This window comes from Mus caroli, chromosome 16 (genome assembly GCF_900094665.2).
Source record: "Mus caroli chromosome 16, CAROLI_EIJ_v1.1, whole genome shotgun sequence".
NCBI classification, from domain to species: domain Eukaryota; kingdom Metazoa; phylum Chordata; class Mammalia; order Rodentia; family Muridae; genus Mus; species Mus caroli.
The window spans coordinates 18,687,207-18,713,237 of NC_034585.1; the positions used below are offsets into that span (position 1 = coordinate 18,687,207).

At 44.6% G+C, this 26,031-nt stretch overlaps 1 protein-coding gene across 5 annotated transcripts in view; it reads left to right on the forward strand.

The window, feature by feature from the left end:
* Positions 1 to 26,031, forward strand: part of Vps8 (VPS8 subunit of CORVET complex) — a 212,540-nt gene that overhangs the window by 32,573 nt on the left and 153,936 nt on the right. For all 5 annotated transcript variants that reach the window (XM_029470466.1, XM_021184755.2, XM_029470467.1 and 2 more), the window contains 13 exons: positions 3,112 to 3,236; positions 4,280 to 4,366; positions 6,733 to 6,800; positions 8,143 to 8,296; positions 8,399 to 8,458; positions 10,481 to 10,588; positions 13,375 to 13,455; positions 15,390 to 15,560; positions 20,465 to 20,539; positions 21,659 to 21,694; positions 22,678 to 22,768; positions 23,040 to 23,086; positions 23,589 to 23,678. In XM_029470466.1, coding sequence (XP_029326326.1) covers positions 3,112 to 3,236; positions 4,280 to 4,366; positions 6,733 to 6,800; positions 8,143 to 8,296; positions 8,399 to 8,458; positions 10,481 to 10,588; positions 13,375 to 13,455; positions 15,390 to 15,560; positions 20,465 to 20,539; positions 21,659 to 21,694; positions 22,678 to 22,768; positions 23,040 to 23,086; positions 23,589 to 23,678 — 1,193 coding nt within the window. The remainder of the gene's footprint in view (positions 1 to 3,111; positions 3,237 to 4,279; positions 4,367 to 6,732; positions 6,801 to 8,142; positions 8,297 to 8,398; positions 8,459 to 10,480; positions 10,589 to 13,374; positions 13,456 to 15,389; positions 15,561 to 20,464; positions 20,540 to 21,658; positions 21,695 to 22,677; positions 22,769 to 23,039; positions 23,087 to 23,588; positions 23,679 to 26,031) is intronic.

Here is a 26,031-nt window from a genome sequence, read left to right on the forward strand (position 1 = left end):
GGTGATAGTCACCTGCTGATAACATCAGCATTGTTTTAGAATGCTAAATTGACAGTGTTAACCAGACGTAGTTTATAGTTCTTCATAAAGTAGATGTACTATGAGTTTAGTACATTCTTAGTGCTCTGCTAGAAGGAGGAGGCTTCAGGATGCAGGGGGAGTAGAGCAAGCTTTCCCGGGCAGTGCTCACCCCAAATCTTCCTTCTTCTGTGGACACACTTTTATTCCTTCACTGTGACTGCAAGCTGTCACTGTCTTAACCAGGCTGTATGTGATTCCAGCCCACCACTCCCCGCCGTGGGCGGATTCATCTGGAGTGCAGAATGTCTAGCCCCTGTGATTGCGGAGACCCCGACCTTCTTCCCATGGAACAGCTACTTCTGGTATTAGACACATAGCAAGCTAGCGTACCATAACAATAGGATGTATAAATAAAAAATAAAAACTGAAAGATAGCTTTATGGAGTCAAAGTAGATTATATTTTATATGTAGTCTGTCTCCTGTCACTGTCTTTGCTACCTTAAAAGTATTGTGTATCAATGTAACCTTAGATTAGTTTTTATTGTAAAGCCAGTCATATTTGAGGGGCATTGAACTGGTCGTTTGTGTAAATTATTTGACTTTAATAGACTGTCCTCTCCATGAAGCCATAGATGAAGGTGAGAGGCTATGAGAGCTAAGGAACATCCTGAAATTGCTCACGTGTATAGCAGTAGTGCCTATAGCTCATTAGCAGAGGGGAAATTGACATCCAGGGTTCACAGGCTTGCTGCCTTACCATGGACAGTATAGAAACAAGACAAAAACATGGAAACAAACAACTCTTTTTCACTGACAGGGACTGTAGCATAGAAAGTTAGCATATATTTCAGAAGTGACAAAGGCTGGCAATTTAGTTTCTTTCCTCTCCTAACTAGTTTTTATTATGTGAGAGCTGTAGGTAGGGAAGCATAGGCATTCATGGTTTTTATTTTGACAGGGTATCGTGTAGCCCTGATTAGCTCTGAACATAGTATGTAGCCAAGGACTGTCTCGACTTCCTGATCCTCTCCACTCTGCTTCCGAGTGCTGGGGTCATAGGTGTGCACCGTCACACCCGGCCACGTATAGGTCTTTACTGTGCAAGCTGCATATGCCTCCCCCTTCCTCTTTTTTCCATTGCCAGTCTTGTAGTTTCCTTTATTCTTAAGTTGTATACTATCTATTTGATTGGATTTCACAGTTTTCTGGTTCTCTGCCATGTAAGAACACTTAACTGAGGTTTGTGAGATCCAAAGCAACAGCAAATCTGTTGGTGCTTCGGTACTGTAGGGCTTGAATCCCATAGCAGGGCTGCAGAGAGCCTCGGCTGTGCTATTTGGACACTACTCTGCCTGGAAGGTGGGGAGCCCAGACTTGGGGACTTGTACGTTAGAATGAGATTTCAGTATCAGTTCTGTGCCCTCTTACTTTTAGCCCATGTCTTGCCTGTACAAATTAGTAGTACACATAAAATACCCCTGCCCAGTCACAGTCAGCTGTGACTCCTGGTATGTGAACAACATGAGCTGTAGGCAGTTTCAGTAGAGAAAAAAAAAGAAAAAAGAATAAAAGAAAAAAAAATCATGTCCTAATTGGAGGTAAGAAACTGTAGAAAAGGTTTTAATAATTAGGGTTAATTTATTATATAATCCTGGATGTGAAATACAGATAGGACTTTTAAAATATATCAGACCTTGTATATTTATGGGTTTACTGTTTCTGAATATTTACCTTGGGAGTTAAATAACTTAGAAAATGTTGAGTGTTTTCTGTGTCAGATGTGGGACAGCCATTCAATCATCTCAGGCCTCCCCGAGCGCCATTACAGCCACAAAAATTACCTGAGTAGTGTAATTTTGGATGGGGCTAGAAGAGGGTGTCAGATCTCTGGGACTGGAGTTATCAGATTGTGAGCCATCCTGTGGGTGCTGGGAACCACATCTGGCTCCTCTAAGAGCATTCGCCATCCTAGCTGCCATTAAATTGTTTTGTTTTGTTGTTTTCAAGTAGGTATAATTCATGAACACTATACAAAATGAGCACTGCCTAGGAGAGGACCTACAGTAATTGCATTTAATTATTAGGTAGTAACATTTAATAAGTATTTAGGTATTTTCCTAAGAAAACTTAGAAACAGTTTTTTTCTAAGGTTTTAACTCTTTAAAAATTTGCTTTCATTATTCAGTTCATTTGCTTGGTCAACCCTTTCTATCTGGATAGCATGAATGTAGAATTTAACAAAATCTTTTCTTTTAATCTATTTTAATAATTTTAAATGTTGTTTTCTGCGCATGTGGGTGTTCTTGCCTGCACATGCAGCAGTGTATGTGTAGTGCCTGTCAAGGCCAGAAGAGGGTGTCAGATCCCCTGGGACTGGAGTTTCAGACTGTTGTGAGCTGCCTTGTGGGTGCTGGGAACTGAACCTGGGTTCTCTGAGGTGCAGTTGGTGCTCTTAACCACTGAGCCAAATTTTTAAATGAATACATTTTGAATTTTGGAGTTTTCAGAGAAAATGTCCTTTGGAGCTGGGAAGGGCTCAGTGGGTCAGAACATTTCCTGCGTGAGTGAGAGAACATTGCTCAAGTCCCTAGCACCCACATAGAAGCTGGCACGGCTGAACCTGCCTCTCTGATGCCAGTTTTGTGGGGTAGAGGCAGGTGGATCCCAGGAACTTTCTGGACAGCCAGTCCAGCTGAACAGTGAATGTTAAGTTCAACAAGAGGCCCTAGCTAAGAAAACAAGGGAAAGAGGACACTGGAAGTCGTCTAACATCCTTCTGTGGCCCCTGCACAAACATATACAGGCATCTATACCTCAGTCATAGACAGAGACACAGACAGACACACAGACACAGATAGACGTAGACAGACAACACACACAGACACACACACATAGACTCACAGACACAGACAGACAGACAGACAGACAAACATACTCCTTCCCTATATCCTAACATCTTAGAAATAGCCAAAAAAAAAAAAAAAAAAAATCTAGGATTGTAGGATAAGGCAGCTTAGAGATAGTTTGTTTATGTTTTCTTGTAGGTCTTCCTGTCTTATCTTAGTATCTAACTCACTTCCCTTCTTCAGATCAGAATCAAGCTCTGCGGCTCTGCCTGGGTAGCACCAGTGTTGGGGGGCAGTATGGAGCCATCTCTGCCCTCAGCATCAACAATGACTGCTCAAGACTTCTTTGTGGCTTTGCTAAAGGACAGGTAAGTTGTACAGATGTTGAATAACATCTGAATCTCTTAGATCAGTATTTTAAAGAGCAAATGCATGTGTGTGTCGTGAAGCAATGCACATGCTTGTTAGTGCCAACCTGAGGCTTATTAGTGTGACCTTTGTCTTACGTAGATTTTTAAAATAATTGTTCCTGACTGAACTAGAATCTATAGCTATTCTAGTAGTGTCCATCTTAGTAGACACCTTTTATAAATCTGTCCTCTTACGGTAGCTGTACATAAACATGGTTGTTTTCATTTAGTTTTTGAGGAGCACTCGCTCGTGTGTGTGTGTGTGTGTGTGTGTGTGTGTGTGTATGTGTATCCCTGGGTGTGTACGTGTGTAGAGTCTGAAGGACAGCATTAGCTATTATCTTCAGTTATTCTAGAGTAGTGAGCCAGGGCTGGAATCACAAGCCACACACGCCATAGCACCTCGCCCCCTTCCCCTGCTTTTGAAAGACTTATTTTAGAGTGTGTGTGCTTCCTGTGTGCATGCTGGGAAATGAATTCAGAGCCTTTAAGAGAAGTGGCGCTCTTCACTGCTGAGCCATCTGCCTTGCTCCAACACTCGTCATTGTCATATGTGTTGTACTGATTGAACACAGGTTCTCAAGATTACAAAACAAGCGTTTTACCAACTAAGCCACCTCCTGACCTTCTGTGGCCACTTTTAAATACACTCATATTGCTGCGCTCCTGGACATTAGCTTTGGCATTTTCTTCTTTGTGGTGATAGGCCATGGTTTCTCTCATTCCCTGACCTTTGCATCACAGCTGGTTCGATGTGATGCCTTTTGTACATTTTTAATCCCTGCTCAACAGAGTGACTTATCGGCTAAGGAGGAAGGCAGGCAGTGAGGATGGAGTAAAGACACAGTGCTCTAATGTGGTCTCGGTTTGTGGGTGTGTTTAACCTGATGGCTTTCTGCCTGCAATGTTTATAGATGAGGAATGGGTTATTTCAGCCAAAAGGCAGGATACCTAAGTCCAAAAGCAGTACATTTGTTTTAAAGCCTTTGCTTGTCTTACAGATCACCATGTGGGATTTGGCCAGTGGAAAACTTCTCAGATCAATAACAGATGCTCATCCTCCAGGGACTGCAATCTTGCACATCAAGGTGACAGCTTGACTCCATGTGTTAACTGTCCTTATTGCTAAGCCTCTGTAGCCACATTAAATATTTTGATAACCAGAAACCCCTAAATTTATTTAACACGAAGTTGGATATTATTTGATGAACCCAATGAGATATTTTCTCAAGGTAAAAGCCAGAGATGGGCTGGTATGAACATATACAGCTTCAGGTTTAACTAAAGTCTAGCAATAAAGAGTAAAAAGGCCAACTCAGTTTGGCAGCAGAGAAGCAATACTTTGCTAAAAACCTCATATGGAGATTTTAAATGGTCTCGTTACCTTGTTCAATTGGCCAAGATTTTATTGCTGAGGGGTGAACGGCTGCCCACTGTTGGGCGGTGCCCGAGGTTTGAGGCGCCAACTGTGGACGAGCCAGGGCTTAGAGTATATTTAGAAGTGAGTCGTTTGGTTTATTTTTTTCCAGGCCTCTAAAGGGAAAGCGGTAAGGCCGGAGTATTGTTTCTTTCCTTTTTACTCTCAGGCCTGAAAAGCATAAAACTGACTTGGGTAACAGGCTTCATTTATAGCTCATGTGAAGCCTGCCTTTTCATGCTGGTGAGCCCATGTTCAGAAGCATAAAAGGTAAAGGACTCTATCAAGGGGATTCTAAACCCAGCTCTTCTAGATTTAATCATGTGCATACTTGGTTGCTTAGCTATGCAGCTCTCTTATCCACACACATGCTTTTTAAAGCCTGTAGCATCTGGAGCTTGTAGATCTGCATCTAGGTTAGTTACAAAAGTCTTCTGTGACAGAGCAGCACTGAAGCGTTCAGTAACGATGCACACAGCCAAGATGAGTCAGAGACTCTCCTCTCTCGGTGCACGAAGCTGATTTATCTCAATCTCTTTCTATAGCACGTGCCAACTTCTAATGGTACTGTTGCCTGCAACGTTTTATCTCTCTTAATATATTAAGATCTTTAAAATCAGAATCTGTTCGTCACTTATTTTTATGTTTTGCCCATAGTAATTGCTCAATAAATGTTTGCTTGAAGTAATAACTAGTCTTTTTGTAGGAAAAAAAAAAGAGATTATTGGGTGATAGAATAAGAAACAAAAGAATTATAGGCGTATAAAAAAACGGAGGGACACAGCTGAGATTAAAGTGCAGTTCCAGGAGCTGTGTAGTTGGGGAATGGTTTCAAAGTAGGCTTTGCAGGCACTGGCATCAGAGAGAGATGTGCATGCCTCGGGGTAACTGGAGTCAAGGACTAACATCTACTTGCCTTTGAGTAAGTAACTCAGCCTTTTCCAGACGGTCTGACTATCATCGGCAGCCCAGGCTTGGATCCTGTGTGTTAGTATACGTGTGTAAGTCTACAAATGTGCTTCTCCTGCACTGGAACAGACATCTCACACACATCCACAAACATGTGCTTCTGCCCTTGGCAGATAACTGCACATCCCTAGGCTTTGGGAGCAGGGATGCAGATGCGGATGTGGGACTGAGGGAGCGTTGTACAGCCACCTTTTGTATCTCAGCTATCTCTGAGTAAAAGTGGCCGGTTCAGAGTGAACTCAAGTTCATTCAGGCATTGTGAGGCAAGTCCCTGTAAATGACACAAACTCCATCATTTCCTTTTGCATCCAGTAGCATTTACCGTAATGCACCTCACCTTGGAACTGTCTCACTGTGAAAGCTGTTATTCTGAGTTTTGCAAGTTAGGTTACAGCCATTCAGATAGACACTAGGAAGAGTTTATTGTAGATACAGTGGCTGCGCTCCTTGGCCACTCAGAACACTTACTCAAGCGAGTTTATTTTCCAAAGACCCAAGAATCTTACTCGTGGCTGTGTTTATTAAAAAGTCATCAGCGGCAGTGTATCTGCCTGGTCCTGCCCACTTAGTACCAGTTATAACCCTCAATGTAAGGACCAAGGCAGGAACACCAGGGTTTTTATCAACTCGAGCTAGTTTCCCCTTTTATCCTGATGAAAGTTTGTTTTACTTTTTAGAACAAGTGTTATTTATTGTGTGTGTATTGCAGGGAGGGGTGTGTGCTACCCTGTGCTTGTGGACAGTGGGACAGCTTGTGGGAGACCGTTCTCTACGTCTACCACGGGATCCTCAGGGGTAGATAGAACTCTTGTCCTCAGGCCTGGTGATGGGCGCCTGTGCCGTCTGTGCCATCTCACCCCGTTTTGCTTTTAGAAAGGCTCAGTTCCTTAACGATGCTGAGTTAATATTAATGGAAGTAAGGACAATTTGTACACATACAGTGATGAACCAAATCTGTGTTATTTTAGATATTGAATGTGTATTTTGTTTTCAAACTTTGTACTTTTTTTCCCTCATGATCTACGCTTGCCTGATTGCTTTAAGAAAGTAAAGTCCTTCTCTGTTTAGTTCACAGATGACCCAACTCTTGCGATTTGCAACGACAGCGGAGGCTCTGTTTTTGAACTAACATTTAAGTAAGAGACTAATGGACCTTTGTTGAAAAATGGAAAGATTTGCAGTTTAATGGTTTGAAATTGAACATGGGGACGTCTGGCAGGTCCAGGTGTTTGCAGATGGGTTCTGGCTCTGTTACAGTTACCTGGGGAGCTTTATACAACATGAGGGAGTTTAGACCTGGGCCAAACTGGGATTCTAGATTCTAACTCCCCAGGGGACTCTTCTGTGCTGTCAGGTTAGAATCTATTCTGGATAGCTCACTAATTTTAGTGTAGGCTCCAAGCCCCCTTGGTTATAACATATAAGTACAAAAGGGTTTCCTGGTCTTAGAGTTGACCCGTTTTAGTTGTTAAGTAGGAACAAAAATTGTCTTAACCACCTTGAAGAATATTTGTGAAGCCAAGGTTTAAAAAGTGTAGAATAAAATGTGTAATGTGTATTTTGTTTCCATAAATTCTTAAGGTTAATGTCTATATTTCTTTTTTTTTTAAAGTTATTTATTATTGATATATTGAGTACATTGTAGCTGTCTTCAGACACACCAGAAGAGGGCATCAGATTTCATTACAGATGGTTGTGAGCCACCATGTGGTTTTTGGGAATTGAACTCAGGACCTCTGGAAGAGCAGCCAGTGCTCTTAACTGCTGAACCATCTCTCCAGCCCATATTTGTTTCTTACTTTTTCATAACTTCTTAAATACGAGGTACAAGGTAATTGCTGAGACAATACGGCTCATTTACCCGGGTGATGTCTACTGAGCATCTCCTGTTTCTAGACACCGGAGCTAGAGTTAGAAAACAGGAAGGTCCTGACTCTTAACCGAATAGTTGGGGTAAGCACAGGGAGTCAGGAACAAACAGAAAGAGAAATAGCATACCCTCAGTAGGTGCACACGTGTGAGAGGACAGACCGTTGTGCAGGCAAGCACTTGGGTGTAACTCAGGAAGGCTTCTGTAGAAAGTAATACCCGAGAGAGGGACCACCTGAGAGATCAGAGTCAGCAAGTGACAACTCTACTGGAAGAACCCCAGGCAGACTCATCCACACAAGGCCAGGAGGCAGGCATGAGCGGGGATGCGAAGAAGCCAGTGTGGCTGGAGTATGGCTATCAGGATGACAGCATTCGGAGAGGAATGAAGGCAAGAGCCAAGACATGAGTAAAGAGTTTGTTATATTTTCATACAGAGGCAGGTCTGTAGAATGTCCTTGCTAGGAGAGTGGCAGATCTGTCCTGAGTAGTGAGAAGATGCTACCATCCTGTGGATTGTGTAACTGACTGTGGCTGCAGTCAGTCAAGGTGGAGGTGACAGTGTCTTGGATTATCTCTGAATCGATTGTGAATGTCTTACATTTTCAGGAGAGTGATGGGCGTGCGAACGTGTGAGTCTCGGTGCCTGTTCAGCGGCTCCAAGGGTGAGGTCTGCTGCATCGAGCCCCTGCACTCAAAGCCTGAGCTGAAAGACCATCCCATCACGCAGTTCTCACTGCTGGCCATGGCGTCCTTAACAAAGGTAGGTATGCTTAGAAGACAGAGCCCTTAGCTCTAGAGACTTTGAACACCATGTGAGAGCTGCAAGGTAAATGATGAGAATCATATGTACTTTCTCCTCTAGATATTGGTCATTGGGTTGAAACCATCCCTGAAAGTGTGGATGACTTTCCCCTATGGACGGGTAAGCACCACTCCATTTTGTTGGCATAGGGAAGGAGCAAGTCAGGCGGGTGGAGGGACTGATCTTCAGGGTGAATTCTCTGCAGTTGTTTAAAAATCCAGCTATGGAAGGGCAGTGAGCTCCCAAAGGCATTGGCTATGAAGAGCAAGCAGGATAAAGTGGCATTTAGGAGTCATGCTAGATGGTACCTGCTGTCTTTAATGTGTGAAGCTGTTCTCTCATGAGCGGCATATTCAGCTCTCTGGTCTCTGTGTTGCTGTCCTGCTTCCACGCATGCGTTTTCTTAGGCTCATTCATTGCTCCTGGGATGTACCACTAATGGGCGGACTGGTGTATGCAATGCAGTGTCTTAGAACAGTGAGACAGCTGTGCCAAGGCAGGGCCATGCCCACTGTGTGCTGCTTGGACCCCCTGAGTTGGCACACCCTACTGTAGTCACCATGGCTTGGTACTACCCATGCTTCCTATGGTTTCTGACTCTGACATCTGTCACTTTAGAAGATGCTATTATTCAGGGAGTACAGATGGCCCTAAGGGTTTATGCTTCCGTGGATATGAGCAGCCACACTGTACAGATATGCTAGCTTATTATTACTTTCTAAACGAGGTGGCATAGCACATGCTTGCGTAGTACTTACACTGAATTGTCAACTGTTAAAGAGCCAATTTAAAGCACATGGGAGAATGTTCATAGGCTATATGCAAATATGTTGCCACTAAAATCAAGAGTTAAGCCTGGACTAAGTCCCTGTGGGTATCCCAGTTGGCCTTTTCTTTTGCTCCTGATGTTTTTAAGAGAGTTGGCATCTTCTTTGGAAGGAGATGAATGCCATTGTCCTAGTCGCTTTTGTATTGCCATGAAGAGACACCGTGACCAAGGCAACTTATAAAAGAAAGCATTTAATTGGGGGCTTGCTTACGGTTTCAGAGTAGTCCATGACCACCATGGTGGGAAGTGTGGCTGAAGACAGGCAGGCATAGTGCAGAAGCAATAGGTGAGATCATAAGTTGGAGGCAGAGATGGGGAGAGGGAGGGAGGGGGGAAGAGGGGGAGAGGGAGAGACGGGATCCGGTGTGGGCTTTTGTTACCTCTGAGCCCTCCTCCGGTGACGTACCTCACCTACTCATCCTTCCCAGACCTCCCACTAAGTGGAGACCAGGCAGTCACATGTGAGACCGTGGGGTGAGGGTGCAGTTCTCATTCTGAATCAGTCACAGAGAGTGAAGACACAGAGCCACGGCTGGGTGGCGGCAGCCGGGAAACCGAGCAGGATGGCTCTTGTCTCCTTGTCGGGGTACTGTTGTATTTCAGCACCACGAGAGGCAGTCAGTCTGTCCTTCGGGACGGCAGATTGAGAGATTATCATTTATATTTCTTAGGTCAGCCTCCTTGACTCGGTGAGGCTATTATGAGCCATGATGCCTGGCTCTTCGTTTGTTTTATTGATGCTTTCATTCATGAACCTTTCCAGACAGAGACACTGAAGGAACTTTACTGAAGTACTAGTAGTCCTTTACTGAAGTTTACTAGTAGTCCTGCCATCCAAATCCTACTGCTATCGTTCCACTGCATCTCCTTTGTTATATATCTGTGTATCTACCCAACTTTCTATCCAGCAAGATATTTTAGCTTTTTAATAGATTTCAGAGTAAAATACAGAAACCAGCACCTTCTACCTCGGACATTAGCATGCATGTAATTAGCTAGAGTTTCATATTTGTTTAGGTTCTGTGGGTATAAATTTATACACGATAAATATACAAATCTTGAGTGTATATTTGTTGAAGCTGGACAGATGCATGTACTTTCATAACCAAACTCCAGCCAAGATAAGCATCATGACCCTCAGCCCATGCCCTCCCTGTAGCTGTCCCTCCAGTCCCTGCTCATTGCAAGTCCTGTGGGAAATCGGGGCAGGTTTTACAAAGCAATAGTCAGGTGCTATTTTTAAACAAAGTTTTTACTTTGTCCTTCTGCTGGTCAGCTGCAGTGAATATTTCCCCATCTTTTCTTCCACTCAGATGGATCCTTCCAGTGTTCCGCTGCTGGCCTGGCACTTCGTGGCAGTGAATAACTCTGTGAATCCCATGCTCGCCTTCTGCAGAGGCGATATGGTTCACTTTCTCCTGGTAGGATGCAGTGGGGTGGTGGGTCTGTTGTAAAGCTTCATAAAAATACATTCTCCCAGATTCACTGGTAATTTAATGTTGTGTCAAAAAAAATATCCATGTCACTGTCTTAAGTCTTTGTAGAGAGAGAGTGTAGCCTGTTTAATTGTATTTAAGGCTTTAATGTTAAAAATGCAAACGCTGAACTCTCTTGGCTTTTTAGTCCTCAGGGTTTATTTCTTGGTTATTTCTTCTTCAGCTAACAAATAATCAGTGGTTTGTCCGTTCGTTTATCACAGTGCCCCATGTGCCCTGTCACAGTGCGCTCTCTCTCATATCGTCTTCAGGCCCTTCCTTTTGACCCCTTCAAGGCCTATCGCCTCCCCAGTGTAAACCACACATGGGTTTGTCCTAGACTCCGCATGGCTTCCCAGCTAGTCTCTTCACTCACACAGACATTTGTCAGCAAAGCTCTGGGCTTCCCACTTGTGCTGCTTGTGGTCAGTGCTGCCTTCTCTGCCTCTTGAGCCGGCTCTGCACTCCTCAGACCTGTCATGACAGTGAGCGCACAGGAATCCTCCCCTAACCTCTCTTCCTCACTGAGCTGAGAACTGAGCCTATATGCTGACCTCCTCCTGTTTCACTAGCACAGGGAGAGCCTGGGATCTTAGGGAGGGTGTGAAACTGAATCTGTGGGTGGGTTTAGGTTAGAGTCGGGGAAACTTAGGGCCCTGTACCACATGTGCATGGTTATGGACTTTGGTAAGTAAATGTTTAGTGGAATATCGTCATGCTCATTCATTTATATTTTAGTTTTTTAAGACCAGCTCTCATGTAGCCCAGGCTGGTCTCAAACTCATGCTGTAGCCAAGGCTGGCCTTTGCCTCCTGATTCTCCTGCCTTTGCTTCTCAGCTGTTAGGATTATAGGCATGTGGCACCATGCCCAGCTTACATGTTATGTATGGCTGCCCTTTCACTGCTGTGGTAGAGTTAAGTAGGCCTGATAGCCTGTGTGGTCTGCAGAGGCTGAAGTATTTACAGACAAGTTTGCCAGTCCTTGAGCGGTGTCCCTGATCTAAGTAAGATTGCTTGGATTGGCAATGAGCTGAAAGGCACCAATCAGAGGCCATTGCATGGTACAGCCAGGAAACATACAGGAAAAAAAACCCAAAAAACTCTTGTGTAGAGTGTGACTTAGATCCCAGCATGCTGAATTAGAAATGAAAGTGGGATTCTCAAGTGTTACACTAGGATGCCCAGCGAGCAGACAGCGGGGGGAAAGAACAGATGAACATTGTTAGGGCAGAAGGCAAAAGGGTTGCAGACCTAAAGACCATCGTGTGTTAACTGTTACACAGCATAGTAGCTGTGGCCATCAATGTGTGGAGACCGGTTCATCTGGGTTCACATCTCAGAGGTTTTGTGGTCCTCGGATCAGTTGGCCTGTGGCCTTTGACCTGTGGGAAGGTACTGCATCATAGTGGGTTCATATTGTAGGGCAAAGCTGCCCACCTCAGAGCAGCTGTGCAGAGAGAGGGAGAGGGAGAGGGAGAGGGAGAGGGAGGGAGAGAGGGAGGGAGAGAGAGAGAGAGAGAGAGAGAGAGAGAGAGAGAGAGAGATATCGATCTATCTATCTACAGTGACTTCCTTCTGTCCAGGAACCCCTATGTCTTTAAGATGCTATCCCCTTACCCCTTCAACCCCTCTGCTGCCCCCTCCAGCCCTAAGTAATGTCAGAGGCCAGTAAGCCAGTCTTTAGCACATGAGTCTTTAGCAAAGACTTAACTAAACCACAGCTCTGATTTTGCTGGGCACTCATTAAAGGCTGAGGAAAAAGAAAAGGCAAATGGAAGGGTGGTTCTTGTAAAGGCAGTAGAAGGGGAGGAGCAGGCAGAGGGATGCTCTACAGGAGGAAAGGAGACTTTGGGACCAGTCAGTCCTGGGGCAGTACAGAGGTAGAGAATGATCATGGAAGGCAGGCTAGAGAGTCAAACACTGACACAGAGTGGTTTGCCAGGTCCTTGTCAGATGTCCAAGTAGCAGTGGAATGGGGTGGAGGCTCCTTGATAAAGAACTGGGTTTCTGGAAGAGCAAAGTCGTCCAACTATAGTGCTCAGCTGTGCGGGGAAGAGCATGGCTAAACAATGACTGTGAGAAGCAAACCGAGGGATCTCTGTTTAGGGAATGTTTTTGTTTTCAAAAACAAAGTCAGAAATATGTTTGAGAGCAAATGAGGGTAGCAGATCTTTTAAAGGAGCAATTGATTACGCTAGAAAGGGAGGGAAGACATTAACCAGGTTGGGGACAGAGTTTGTGGAAGAGGACTGTAGAAAACCTCTGGGACCAGGTGGTGCTGGCATCTGTCTTGCAGTTAATGAGACACTTTGTACCTGTGGCCCATAAAGCACAGCTTGGTGCCACAGATGGGAAACCGAGAAGGAAGTGACTCCCTCCGCATGGTTACAGCTGTGCAGCTGAGCCTGTGGCCAGAGCTCACGTCCTCACAGGCACGAGACAGTGAAAAGGGGGTCAGCACGCCAAGAGATGGGAATAGAGGGGCAGAAAGGAGCTGAGCCTTCGAAGAAAGACATGTGCTGTAGTAAGCATGGGAAAACGCAAGCTGAAGTGAACGTTAGCACCTCAGGTGCAGGTGAGCCTGTCGCTGTTCACCTATGCAATAGTTTCTCTCACAATATTTTCAGACTATCTTTACTAAATGGGAATCATTATAGGTGGAGTACAGATATTTGAAAAAAGTCCTTCAAGTACTATTTGCTATCTGGGCTGTCTTCATTCTCATCATCAGGTTAAGAGAGATGAGTCGGGCGCAATACACGTCACCAAGCAGAAGCACCTTCACCTGTACTACGACCTGATCAACTTCACTGTGAGTGCCACTCGAGCCATCTCTGTTGATTTCCTGCAGGGCCCACGTCAGTGCACACCCCCAGCATGCAGTGCTGTGCCATGCTGTGCCGTGCTGAGGCAGGAGGCCTGACTTGGCTTTGAGGCTTTGAGGCTTCGATGCCAGTCCTCACTGCCTTTTGCCCAGTTGCCCAAAGTCCTGCTGCATACCAGCAGGGAAGGGGAGAGTTTTCCCGACTGTCCTAATACCCCAAGGGGGAGGTCAGGTTCAGAGCCCAGGTCTCTTCAGTGGTTGTACTGCGTTTGTTGTGTGTGGACACGTGTGTGCTTTTGAGCTTTTCCTAAAGGATTCAGAATGTTACTGTTTTTTTCTTGTGACAAAAAAAAAAAAACATTGCCAAGTTTTCTCTCTACCTCATCTCTTAGTGTTCAGAGTGTCTTGGTTTAAAAAAAAAAAAGAGAGAGAGAGACTTTTCTTTCTAATTCAGATTTTATGTTTTCTTCTTCAGTAGTGGTTCATTTATCCAGTAAATGTCTGAATTTTTTTTCTTTCAGTAATACATAATATTTTAGGATATGTAGTTGGTATAGTCAGATTTTAAGAAGTAATATATGATGCATAAACTTAGTTGCATGACACATTTTTCAGCCAAGTCTTCCTAAATTATTCCTGTCTGTTGGTCCAGAACTCCTGGGCTCAAATGTTCCTCCTGCTTTAACTTCTCATCGTCTAGGATGGTAAGAGTGTACTACCATGCCACCATGCCACCATGCTTGGCCCACACCACTCTTTCAAACTCACTCATACTCTACTGACTTAGAAATAAGCAATAGAAATGCTTAGTGAGGGCTGGTGAGATGGCTTAGTGGGTAAGAGCACCCGACTGCTCTTCCGAAGGTCCGGAGTTCAAATCCCAGCAACCACATGGTGGCTCACAACCATCCATAATGAGATCTGGCGCCCTCTTCTGGAGTGTCTGAAGACAGCTACAGTGTACTTACATATAATAAATAAATAAATCTTAAAAAAAAAAAAAAAGAAATGCTTAGTGAAAGAAGCATTTAGTAAGGGCTACAGTTTCAGAGAGTGGGTCTGTGACCATCCTGGTGGGAAGCATGACAGCAGGCAGGTAGGTAGGCAGGCTTGGTGCTGGAGCAGTAGCTGAGAGCTCACACCTAATCCACAAGTTGGAGGCAGAGAGAGAACTAATTGTTAATGGTGTGGGATTTTAAAACCTCAAAGCCCACCCCCAATGACACACCTCCTCCAACAAGGCCACACCTCCTAATCCTTTCCAAACAGATCCACCAACTGGGGATCAAGCATTCAAATATATGAACGTATGAGCCGTTCTCATTCAAACCACTACACATCTGTCATCCAAAAACACAAAAGGGGAAGTGCTCCAGAACCCAAAACTTCACACTTGACATTGGGTCGTGAATTGTAATTAAAATGCAGGTGCACACAAATGCTGTGTGAGTCAGAGTTCTCTAGAGGAGCCGATAGATAAGATTTGTTTGTTTGTTTGTTTGTTTGTTTAGAGGGTCTTTATTTAAAATAGATGTTATTTCAGTGCCAAGAGTTGTCCTCTGACCATCTGGGTTTATGAAGTTGAAGTTGTTGTTTTTCCTCACTAATATAAAAAGTTGAAACATTTGTTATTGCACTAAGGTCATTTGTGCCAATATGTCCTTCAAAAAAAGTCTTGTAAAAAATGCAACATTCTGCAATATATTAGAGCTCTTAGTCAGCCTTCCCTTATGCGAGCAGAGTGTCATCTGACACTGAGACACTTAGCACTGTTTTCTGTGCATCTCAGAGCTGCTCTTACTGTGCCGCTGTCATTGTTGAAGTTATTGGAGTGTAAGGTCCTTGTGGAGTGGCCAAGCCCCCTTTTGTCATGGGAGGTCTGGACTGGCCCTGACTCTTACTGTTGTGTGCTTGAATTACAGTGGATCAACTCGCGCACAGTCGTGCTTTTAGACAGCGTGGAGAAGCTGCATGTGATTGATCGGCAGACACAGGAGGAACTGGAGACAATGGAGATCTCAGAAGTCCAGCTGGTCTACAACAGCAGCCACTTTAAGTCATTGGCCACGGGAGGAAACGTTAGCCAGGCCCTGGTGAGTGCCACCACACCCAGCATTGATCTCCCCACAGTGGCATTCCAGGTTTTTTTTTTGTTTTGTTTTGTTGTTTTAACCACTATGTTGCTTATAAATGGAACTACTAAGGTTTTTCTGCCTTGGTGTGTTAAAGTGGGTATCAATGTGTTTATAAGGATTCAGGATTATGACCCCAAACAGTAATTCCTGTTACTTAATAGTAAGGAATGGGTTGGAGAGATGGCTCAGGGGTTAGGAGCGCTTTTGGAGGACATGGGTTCAATTCCTAACACCCATTTGTGAGTTAACAGCTGGTCTGTAAGTCCAGTTCTGAGTGGACTCCAGTGCCCTCTTCTGGCCACAACAGGTACTGCATGTACGTGGTGCATAGTCACACATGCAGGCAGACTATCCATAATACATAAAATAAAGATAAATCCGAAAAACCCAAAGAACTTCTAATTTTTATTTCTAAAAAAAAAAATAAATAAACAATTTCCTTGAGATGAAATTTGTAAAATTGAAGTATTTTAGGAATTGAGCTGGTGACAGTAAACTCAGCAGATTTAAGGGAAAAAATAACTGGAGACTGGCAGCCTACTAGGCTTTGGAAGCCTTTGGGGGATATGCCAGGAACTTGAGCAGGTGTGGTAGCTTGGGGCATTAAAAGGCAGAGATGGCTGCCTTTTAAAATGATGCTTTAGGAACTGAGACAGGAACACAGGATGAGGACGCGGCTGATATTGATGTTAATGTTGCTGTGGACAGGCAGTTACATTAATGCTTTGAGCACTTTATGTAAGTAACTCAACCCTGTGAGTTCGTGATCACCCATTTCCTAAGCCATTCGTCTTTAAACAGGACAAGTGGACTGTTGTGGGATGTCCATGGAGAACTTCTTATAAAAAAAAAAACAGTAATAACAATCATATTTAATGGGTGTCAACAACACAGTCTGTAGGCTCTGCTCCAGTCTTCCTCCTATTTATAACTTCAGAGTGTAAAATATACATGAAGGCTGCTTAACCATAAAATGTAAAAACCAGAGCTGGGCAGTGGTAGCGCACGCCTTTAATCCCAGCAGAGGCAGGTGGATTTCTGAGTTCGTGGCCAGCCTGGTCTACAAAGTGAGTTCCAGGACAGCCAGGGCTACACAGAGAAACCCTGTCTCGAAAAACCAAAAACAAACAAACAAACAAAAAACCAGGGGAAAACAGTAAGAAATGGTCATGCAGTCAAGTGCACTAAGGTAAAAGCAGCCAGCGTCGCAGACGCAGGCACTTCCTGGGGTAGGGTGGCTGTTAGGGGCTGGAGAGATGGGTCAGTGGCTAAGAGCACTGGCTGCTCTTGTAGGAGACTAGGGTTTGAGTCCCAGCACCCACATGGTGGCTCACAGACACACATAACTCTACTTCTAGAGGATCCAGTGTTCTCTTCTGGACTCCCTGGGCAACAGACATGCACACAGTGCACATACATAGATGCAGGAGAAACATTCATGCACATAAAGAAAATAAATGAATCTGAAAAAGGATACTATTACACTTTACATTTGCACTTTTAGCCAAGATAGAGAATGGGGAATTATGTTTACATTCCTGCTTAAAATAGTAAGCAACAACAACCCAAAAACCAACCAACCAACCAAACAAACAAAACAAAAAACCACAACAGTTCTCAAGACCCTGGACATCAATAATGATGGATGGCAAATCCTAGACCAAGCAGTAAACAAGTGATGTGAGCTTGTTCATTTTTCCGCCTCCAGTCCTCTGGCTTTCTGGCTTGTGGCATAGGGAAGAGGAACAGTTAGACCTGGTGGACTTGCTCACTGAGGAAACAGAGCTGAGGGTATAGGAAAAGAAAGACAGGTCATGTTTGTGGGGGAATCCTTGAAGAGTTCCCAGGATTCTTCTGTTGATAGCTGCTCACAGGTGTGTGTAAGGACACTGCCCCAGGACAGGGGAGGAGCCATTAAAAAGGCTTAAAGGGAATTATGTCTGGTCTTCCCCAGAGCATACCTTCTGTTTATTGAGACCAGTTAAAGCAGCCAGCTTCCTGAGTACTCACGGGTATTGTATCTCAGTATGCAGTTTGAAACAGAGAACATGCTATGCTGGTAAATACTTAAAATCTTAAAAGCGGGATGAGAAGGGCTCAGACTGGTGTTGGAGGCACAGCTTGGTGGCACAGTGCTTACCCAGCACCACTGAGGCCTGGGCCCAATCCCTAGAATAACAAACAAGGAAGAGGAGCAGAGCAAGACACAAGAATATCAACATGGAAATTTCTAAGCACCACCGAAGTTAAACTCTGTGTTTAAGAGTCTGTGTTTGAATAGAGATCTCTTGGTATTCAAATAGGGGAGAAAGCACAGTTTGAAAAGGGGAAAAAAAAATCAGTCAAAACCAGGCCAGACCTTACACAGCTGTGAGGAGCAGCAGACAAGGGTGTAACAGTCCCCTCCCCCCTCTTTTGTTTTATATTAATTTTTAAAAGTTAATGTAACAATAATGGTTTCAGCATGGTATCTTCACACATAGGTGTTGTTGTACCTCGATGTCATTCTCGCCTCCATCCCTTTCCCTCCCTCTAGCTTGTTCCCTTCTGATTTCATGTTGCACAGTGTCCTTTACTCTCTATATTCCACCTCCCTAAGATCTCTTCCTGTCCTCGATAAGCCTCTTTCTAGTTTTGTGACTTATGAGCGCACATAAATGCACACACACAAATACACACACATATGTAAGTTTAGGTTCACATATGAGAGAAACGGCAACTCTGACCCTTCTGACTGATGACTCCCATTTGTACCCATTCTCCTGCGAGTGCCATGGTTACATTGTCGTTTATGGCTGCATAAAATTCCCCGTGTATGGACCACATTTTCTTTCTCCATTCACCTGTTGAAGGATGTCTAGGCTGGCCCCGTCTTCTGACTACTGTCAGTATTTGACAACGAACATGAATGTACAAGTCTCTGTTGTATATACATTAGCATGACTACCATCCAAACGTGCATAAAGTTACACGGAGACATGGAAGATACTTTCAAAGATGCAAATCACATAGCTAGTGGTGAGGACTGCAGTGCTGGAGAGAACAGTAGAGCTGCTGGGAGAGGCTGGCGGCTGCTTAGAGATTGTAGAGTGAAGGATGAGTGAACTTGATAGAGTTAGAAATGAGGCAAGATGAGACTCCCTGGAGAAACCTATGTGGCAGCATTAAGATGTGCAGAACAGTGGGCTGCCACATGGTCTGCTTGGAGCAAGCCAGTCATGAAGAGCACCAGGTAAAAACTGGCCAAAAACCATGTTAGCTTCCTTTGTGGCAGTTTTGGGGTCTGTGAGCCTTAGGGGACCCTTCTGGTTGGCACTTCCTATCAGGTGGCACTGTGTGGCCATATACAATGCATGCACAGCTGCCCTGCTGCTTATATATCATATAGAGATGTGTGTTAAAGGAGCTGGAAACTGTCCGCAATTCAAGGAAGCAGTAAGTGGATCAGAAGTCCACTGTCCATCATGGAAGAGAGAAGCCCCTAGTTCTCCTTGAGGGCTACCTTCCATGATAACTGGAAGGTACTATCCAAATAGGAGGAAAGCATTCCATAGCCCTTCCCAACTACGGCATCTGTGAACCATTACAGTGACTAGCAGGACAACGTATCCCTAAAAGTGTAACAGGTGGCACTTGTCGTGGGTGGTGACCAGTGTGGGCCTGTGTGCCAGTAGGCGGGCAGGGAGGGGAAGTTGCTCCCACTGCTGCTGCTGTTGGCTCCACCTCTGTTTCTGCCGTCTCTGCGGGGCCTCCAGGTTACTTGCTCACTCCGCACTGCCCTGCACTGAGTCTGGTCAGGCTGGGCTGATGAGAGGCTGACTAGCCAATGAGGAGTGTGGCAGAGCTTCATGAGAACAGACCTCTTCCCAAGCGTTACAGCCCTTTGGACAGAAGGCTCGGATGATGGAGTAGTTCTTGCACACCTCTAATCCTTCCGGATAGGACTCTTATATACAGTTTTGGGGTGGGTCAGGGTCTGGCAACAGGTACTTCCCCTTGGCTTGGTCTGAGAGCTTTGGGGAAACCTTATTTGCAGGTGGGAGGGGCTTGGTGCTGCTCCTACATGACTGATGGCCACAAACCTGAAGGGTGGCTGTGGGAGGCTGTAGCTGCAACAGCGGGGGACACCTTCAGTTCCATACAGGCAGAAATCACTACCACCAGGTCACTGGGGTTCCAGACCTTTGCTCGACTGGGGACCTTGCTGTCTGTGCACAGCCCACCGCCCCACAACCAACAGCTGTCTAACTCGACGTGATGTAAGACTCACTCAGTAGCGGGAATCCTGCCTGGCACTGACCTCCACTGTTCTGCATCACTTTCCCTTTTCCTATTGTGTTTTGTTGTTCACTGCAAAGAATTCAGCGGTATTGTTTCAACCATGTTTATTTTCTGCCAAAAGCATTGCCTGCCTGCCACCCAGCAAGCAGCAGGTTGCAGTAGTCTGCAGTGAGAATTGCAAGTTAGCATATTTCCTTCCATTTCCACATTGTTCTGAGAAAGGAAAGGCTGTTTACAGGAGGGGAATGACTTTTTGAACTATGTCTTTTCAGTTCCTTCCCTTGGCAATCAAGCAACAGATTTTTTTCTTACTTGCTTATAGGTTAAAACTATATTGATTTGAAATGTGTCTACATTCAGCATTTTCTTAGAACTTTGTTTATTATTTATATGTGTGCAACAGTGTGTATAAAGGTCAGGGGACAACTTTGTGGAGTCAGCCCTCTTCTTCACCCCTTCACGGTGCTGGAGCTGGAATCCGGTTATCAGGCTTGTGCCTGAGCCTCTCGAAGTCCCTGCAGTTGGCATTCTTAAGGAAACGTCTAGCACGTGTAACTGCAGCATGTTTGCTTATTTTATAGGCTTTGGTTGGAGAGAAGGCTTGCTACCAATCCATCAGTAGCTATGGAGGACAGATCTTCTATCTGGGGACCAAGGTAAGGCCTTTTCACTCCACTGCAAGAGTCATCAGGATAGCTGAGGGAGGTGGTTGCTCATGAAGAACAGTGCATTACAAATTCTGGGCAGCGTTGGTCCAAATATTACAATAGCCACATAGCCCAGGGTTCTTATTTACTTAGCCTTTTATCTTCACTTAAGATCTAATTTTACTTTTGTTCAGGTGCTAATAAGAGACTTATTTTCTTGATTCCGAGATATATTTTTATAGATTTTCTTAACATTTGCTTTAATAACAAAGAATCTAGTCTCTTTCAATTAGAATTTTTATGTCATGCTTTGATCAGCACATACATTGCAAAGTGGTTATCATAAGCTAATGAAGTGTCTGTCACCCTCTTCAGTTATCATTTGCCTGGGGGATGAGGATGCTTAAGATCAGCTTCCTCAGCAAAAAAGGGTTAATATCTAGGTTCATTTCCTGTTGCTGGGAAAAATGCTCTGGCAAAAGCAACTGAAGGGAGAAAGAGTGTATCTTAGCTCACAGTTCATGGTACACATCGTGGCAGAGAGGTCAGGGCAGCTGGAGCTTGAAGCAGCTGGTCATGTTGTGTTCACAATAGAAAACAGACTGAATGCACACTCCTCTCAAGCACACTTAGATGGGCCTTCCCATATCAGTTAATGTAATCAAGATCATCTCCTGCAGACATGCCCAGAGGCCCATCTCTCATGCTGACAATTGATCGTAGACACCACATCCAGGAAGGACCTAATTATGTATATTTGTTGGAGAATTAAAATGTTTAGATTAGATCAACTTAAGATATATTAAAGTGCACTCAGGTGTTTGGCCTAGAATAATTGCCATTAGAACATCTTGTTTTTCAACATAAAATGGACAATTTTCTTCATTATTAAAATTCAGTCAGGATATTGCCAAGTTGGTGCAGGAGGTGAGCCTGGGCTGCCTGCCTCCTTTGTTTCTTTACTCTTCAGTGTGGGTACTTGAGGGCTCTTTAGTAGGCTCCAGGATGTGTCCATCTGAGATGAGCAGTGTGTTTGCTTAGGGGTGGGAAATGAGTTGTGCGTCTGGAGCAGCCTTGCCCCCCAGCGGATCTGCTAACGATCATCTTCATTTCTCCACTCTTCTCTAGTCTGTGTACGTGATGATGCTGAGAAGCTGGAGGGAGGTGAGTGAGCTCACAGGGATCCTCAGTGTGGGAGCTCAAGTGGCAGCAGCTTCATGTTTTCTTGACTTTGCAGATCTTAATCTCAGAAGAATACATAAAAGCCATTTTAGCTGTTAGGCACTTTTTATACTAAAATGATTATATCAGAATGGGGCCTGGCACCTCTCTGACTGTTCTGCTATTAGAACATGGCATGAAGAAGGTATGTTATTAATCAGTGACATTTGGAAGGGGTAGCTTTGTTTGTGTAGTATTGCCCTATTTAAGTTATTAAAGTAAATTAGTTAAAAAAAAAAAAAAAGAGTTGGGTTTGAGTCTATCCAAGATAGCAGTGACTTCGTCAAGCGCTCACTCCCATCTGAGATAATGGAGAGACGGGCAGCTTGTCTGCAGCTTATATAACAGCGCCATGGTTTGGAGATGCTACCCCGTCTCGCCATCCTTGTGTTTAAATTCTAGTCTCAAGTTCACTTTATAACCCAGAATAATTATGTCTAGGTTCTGTGAAGGAGAAACGATAAAATTAAGACCAGCCCCAACTTTTAAAGATAATTATACATTTAGAAATACCAGACAACACTTCCATGTGTTGACCAGAGTGTTGTCCCATTGCCACAGAAGTTACAAGGGATTCTTAGAATTGGCATTGAGCTGGTATATTGCTGTCTTAGGGAGCTTGGAGCTTGTTATTAAGAAGGGCCAGATAGCTACTGTGCTAATAGCAGCCATTTCTCCTGTGGTAGTCCCGTTGTTCCCCTTTTGAGCGTAGGCTCTCCTGTCATCCATCACACAAGCCAGTAGACACCATAGCATCCCGTGCTTTAGAAAGTGCTTTGCTTAGTCAAAGTTCTACGTTGAACTGTTGCACAACACTTTTGAGATGCTGTTCATTTCCAAGCAGCGATTCTGCGATGGTAGAATTGGAATTCTCAGTGGTTGCTAGTCAGATAGATGGGTCTGGCATGTCTCCTTACTCGTTGTAGAGGATGGACCATCTCCTGAAGCAGGATTGCCTTACGGAAGCCTTGGCCCTCGCGTGGTCTTTTCATGAAGGAAAGGCAAAAGCAGTAGTGGGTAAGTAGTGAGCAGATGTCGTGGGACTGGAAGTGTCGCTATAAAGAGTCTTCTCAGAGGGGATTCTCGCTGAGAACAGACGGGAAGCACACTGATAAGCTGTTAGGCTACTGGGTGTGGTGAGCTAGCCCCGTTACCTGGCACTGTGATACTGAGGCTTGTTGTAATTGTGCGTGGTGTTAATGTGGGTCGTGGAGGTGAGACCAGACCCAGGTTTCCTTTCAGAGCTGAGCACTGACTTTGCTTCATGTTGGACTTTGTTTCTCTGAAGGGCTATCGGGGGATGTCAGCAAGAGGAAGGCTGTTGTTGCTGATCGGGTAAGCATCTCAATGCTGGCTGCAATGGTGCAGGGCCGTTTTGCTTTTAACATTTGCAGCCGTCTTTGGGGATGAGATGTGGGTCAGGCTGTAGTTTCCAGGTACAGTCTGCAGTGCCGGGTGGTCTCACCATTGCCCTCACCCGTGAAAACAGTAAAACAACAAAATAGTCAAGAGAATACTGAGGAGAAGGGTTACATGGGGACCAGGCTCACAGTGACCTGTCCATCTGCAGGAAAGGATTGCTGGGGCACTTACCTCCAGGTTCTCATTTCCTGAGCAATATAGGGGCTGTGTCTGGACCATACAGATATTTCTTAGGAAGGATTAGCAACTTAATACTACTCCTTCATCTGAGAGAATTAGGGAATAAAGCTACTACAATCCCAACTGTGGTTCTAATACAGCAATAGAGTGTGATTCAGTATTAACTATTCATGTTAAATATTGAACAAATATAGCCATACTCTTTGAATCTGACTCAAAGCTGCTTTTCTTACAGATGGTAGAGATCCTGTTCCATTATGCAGATCGGGCTCTGAAAAAGTGCCCGGACCAGGGAAAAATCCAAGTGATGGAGCAACACTTTCAGGTACGTCTGTATGTGTGGCTCGTTCACCAACCACAGATGCCCTCGTGCCCCCAGTGACCTTTGTGCACATGATATGCTCAGCCTCACGCACGTGACTTCTGGGGTTTGACTATTAAGCATTCTCTAGTGTTTCAGCATTTGTAGGGAAATTGTACAAGACTAAATTTCCAGAAGTGTCTAGTCAGATGGAAAAAGACAGGTGAGCTGCTGCTCATGGCTGTGTGAAGGGAAAGGGCTCATGTCATGAAGGGACACACCTGTGACTTGTCACGTTACTGTGGATGACACCCTGCTAATGGCTCACGTTTATGTTAACTAGAGTAGTTAAGGAAGGAGTGGGCTGCTAAGGTTTAAATTTAGTTCCTGCAACACCTGTGACTCATATATATATATATATATATATATATATATATATATATATATATATTCATGGATATGTATATTATAGTCTATAAAATATGCTAATGAAAGATGTTTAGATTATCTTGGAACTTAATGGAAATGCAGGCCAAGGGAGCGGTTTAGAGATATGCATATGTATTATGCTGGTTTTCCTATTTGTAGTGATCTCTAGTTATATTTTTTATAAATCTATTTTCTACTCTCTTCTCTCTCTGTATATATGTGTGTGTGTGTGTGTGTGTGTGTGAGAGAGAGAGAGAGAGAGAGAGAAATCTAGGGTCTTTCACTATATGGGGCAGATATATATTTTTTTAAATTACTTTTATTTTATTTTTTACAATCTAGCCATTACCCTTTGCAGTCTGTCCTCCCACAGTTCCACATTCCATTCCTCCTCCCTACTGTCTCCAAGAGGATGCCCTCCCCAACTCAAACCCCTTACCCCCTGCCAGGCCTCCCTACTCCCTGGGACCTCAAGTCTCTCGAGGGTTAGGCAGGTCTTCTCTCACTGAGTCCAGACCCGGCAGTCTTCTGCTGTATATATACTGGGGGCCTCATATCAGCTGGTGTACGCTGCCTGGTTGGTGGCTCAGTATCTGAGTGATCTCAGAGGTCCAGGTTTGTTGAGACTGCTGGTCTTTCTATGGGGTCACCCTCCTCCTCAGCTTCTTCCAGCCTTTCCCTAATTCGGTCACAGGGCTCCCAGACTTCATTCCATTGGTTGGGTGTAAGTATCTGCATCTGCCTCAATCAGCTCTTTGTTGGGCCTCTTGGAGGACAGCCATGCTAGCCTGTAAGCACATCATAGCATCGGTAATAGTTAGTGTCAGGCCTTGGAGCCTCCCCTGAAATGGATCCCAAGTTGGACTGGTCACTGGACCTCCTTTACCTCAGTCTCTTTTCCATTTTTGTCCCTGTAGTTCTTTCAGACAGGAACAATTCTGGGTCAGAGTTTTTGACTGTGGAATGGCAATCCCATCCCTTCATTTGATGTCCTGTCTTTCTGCTGGAGGTGAACTCTACAAGTTCCCTCTCCCCACTGTAGGCATGTCATCTAAGGTCCTTCCCTCTGAGTCCTGTGAGTCTCTTCCCTCTCAGATCTATGGTACATTCTAGAGGATCCCCCCTCCTGTCCCCTCCCCCAGGTTGCATGTTTACATTCATTCTTCTGGCCCTCGGGGCTTCTCTCCTGTCCTCCCCCACCCCCAATACCTGATCATGTTCACCTTTTACCCTCTCCTCCCCTCTCCCACCCAGGTCCCTCCCTCCCTCTGCTTCCCTTGATTGCTTTCTTCTCCCTTGCAAGTGGGATTGAAGCATCCTCACTCGGGCCCTTTGGCTTGTTAACCTTCTTGAGTTCTGTGGATTGTATCTTGGGTATTCTGTACTTTCCTTTTGTGTGTGTGTGTGTGGGACTAACATCCACTTATTGGTAAATACGTACCATGCATGTCCTTTTGGGTCTGAGTTACCTCACTCAGGATGATATTTTCTAGTTCCACCCATTTGCCTGCAAAACTCAGGATGTCCTTATTCTTAATAGCTGAGTAGTATTCCATTGTGTAAATGAACAACATTTTCTGAATCCATTCTTCTGTCATGGGACATCTGGATTGATTCTAGCTTCTGGCTATCACAGATGAGGCCACTATGAACATAGGGGATCATGTGCCCCTGTGGTATGATGGGGCATCTTTTGGGTGTATGGTCAAGAATGGTATAGCTGGGTCTTCAGGTAGATCTGTTTCCAATTTTCTGAGGAACCTCCAGATTGATTTCCAGAGTGATTGTACCAGTTTGCAGTCCCACCAGCAGTGGAGGAGTGTAAGAAACCAAAAATATACAATGGACAAAAGAACACTCTTCAATAAATGGTGCTGGTCTAATTGGTATGTAGATAAATGAAAATAGATCCATATTTGTCACCTTGAACAAAGCTCAAGTCCAAGTG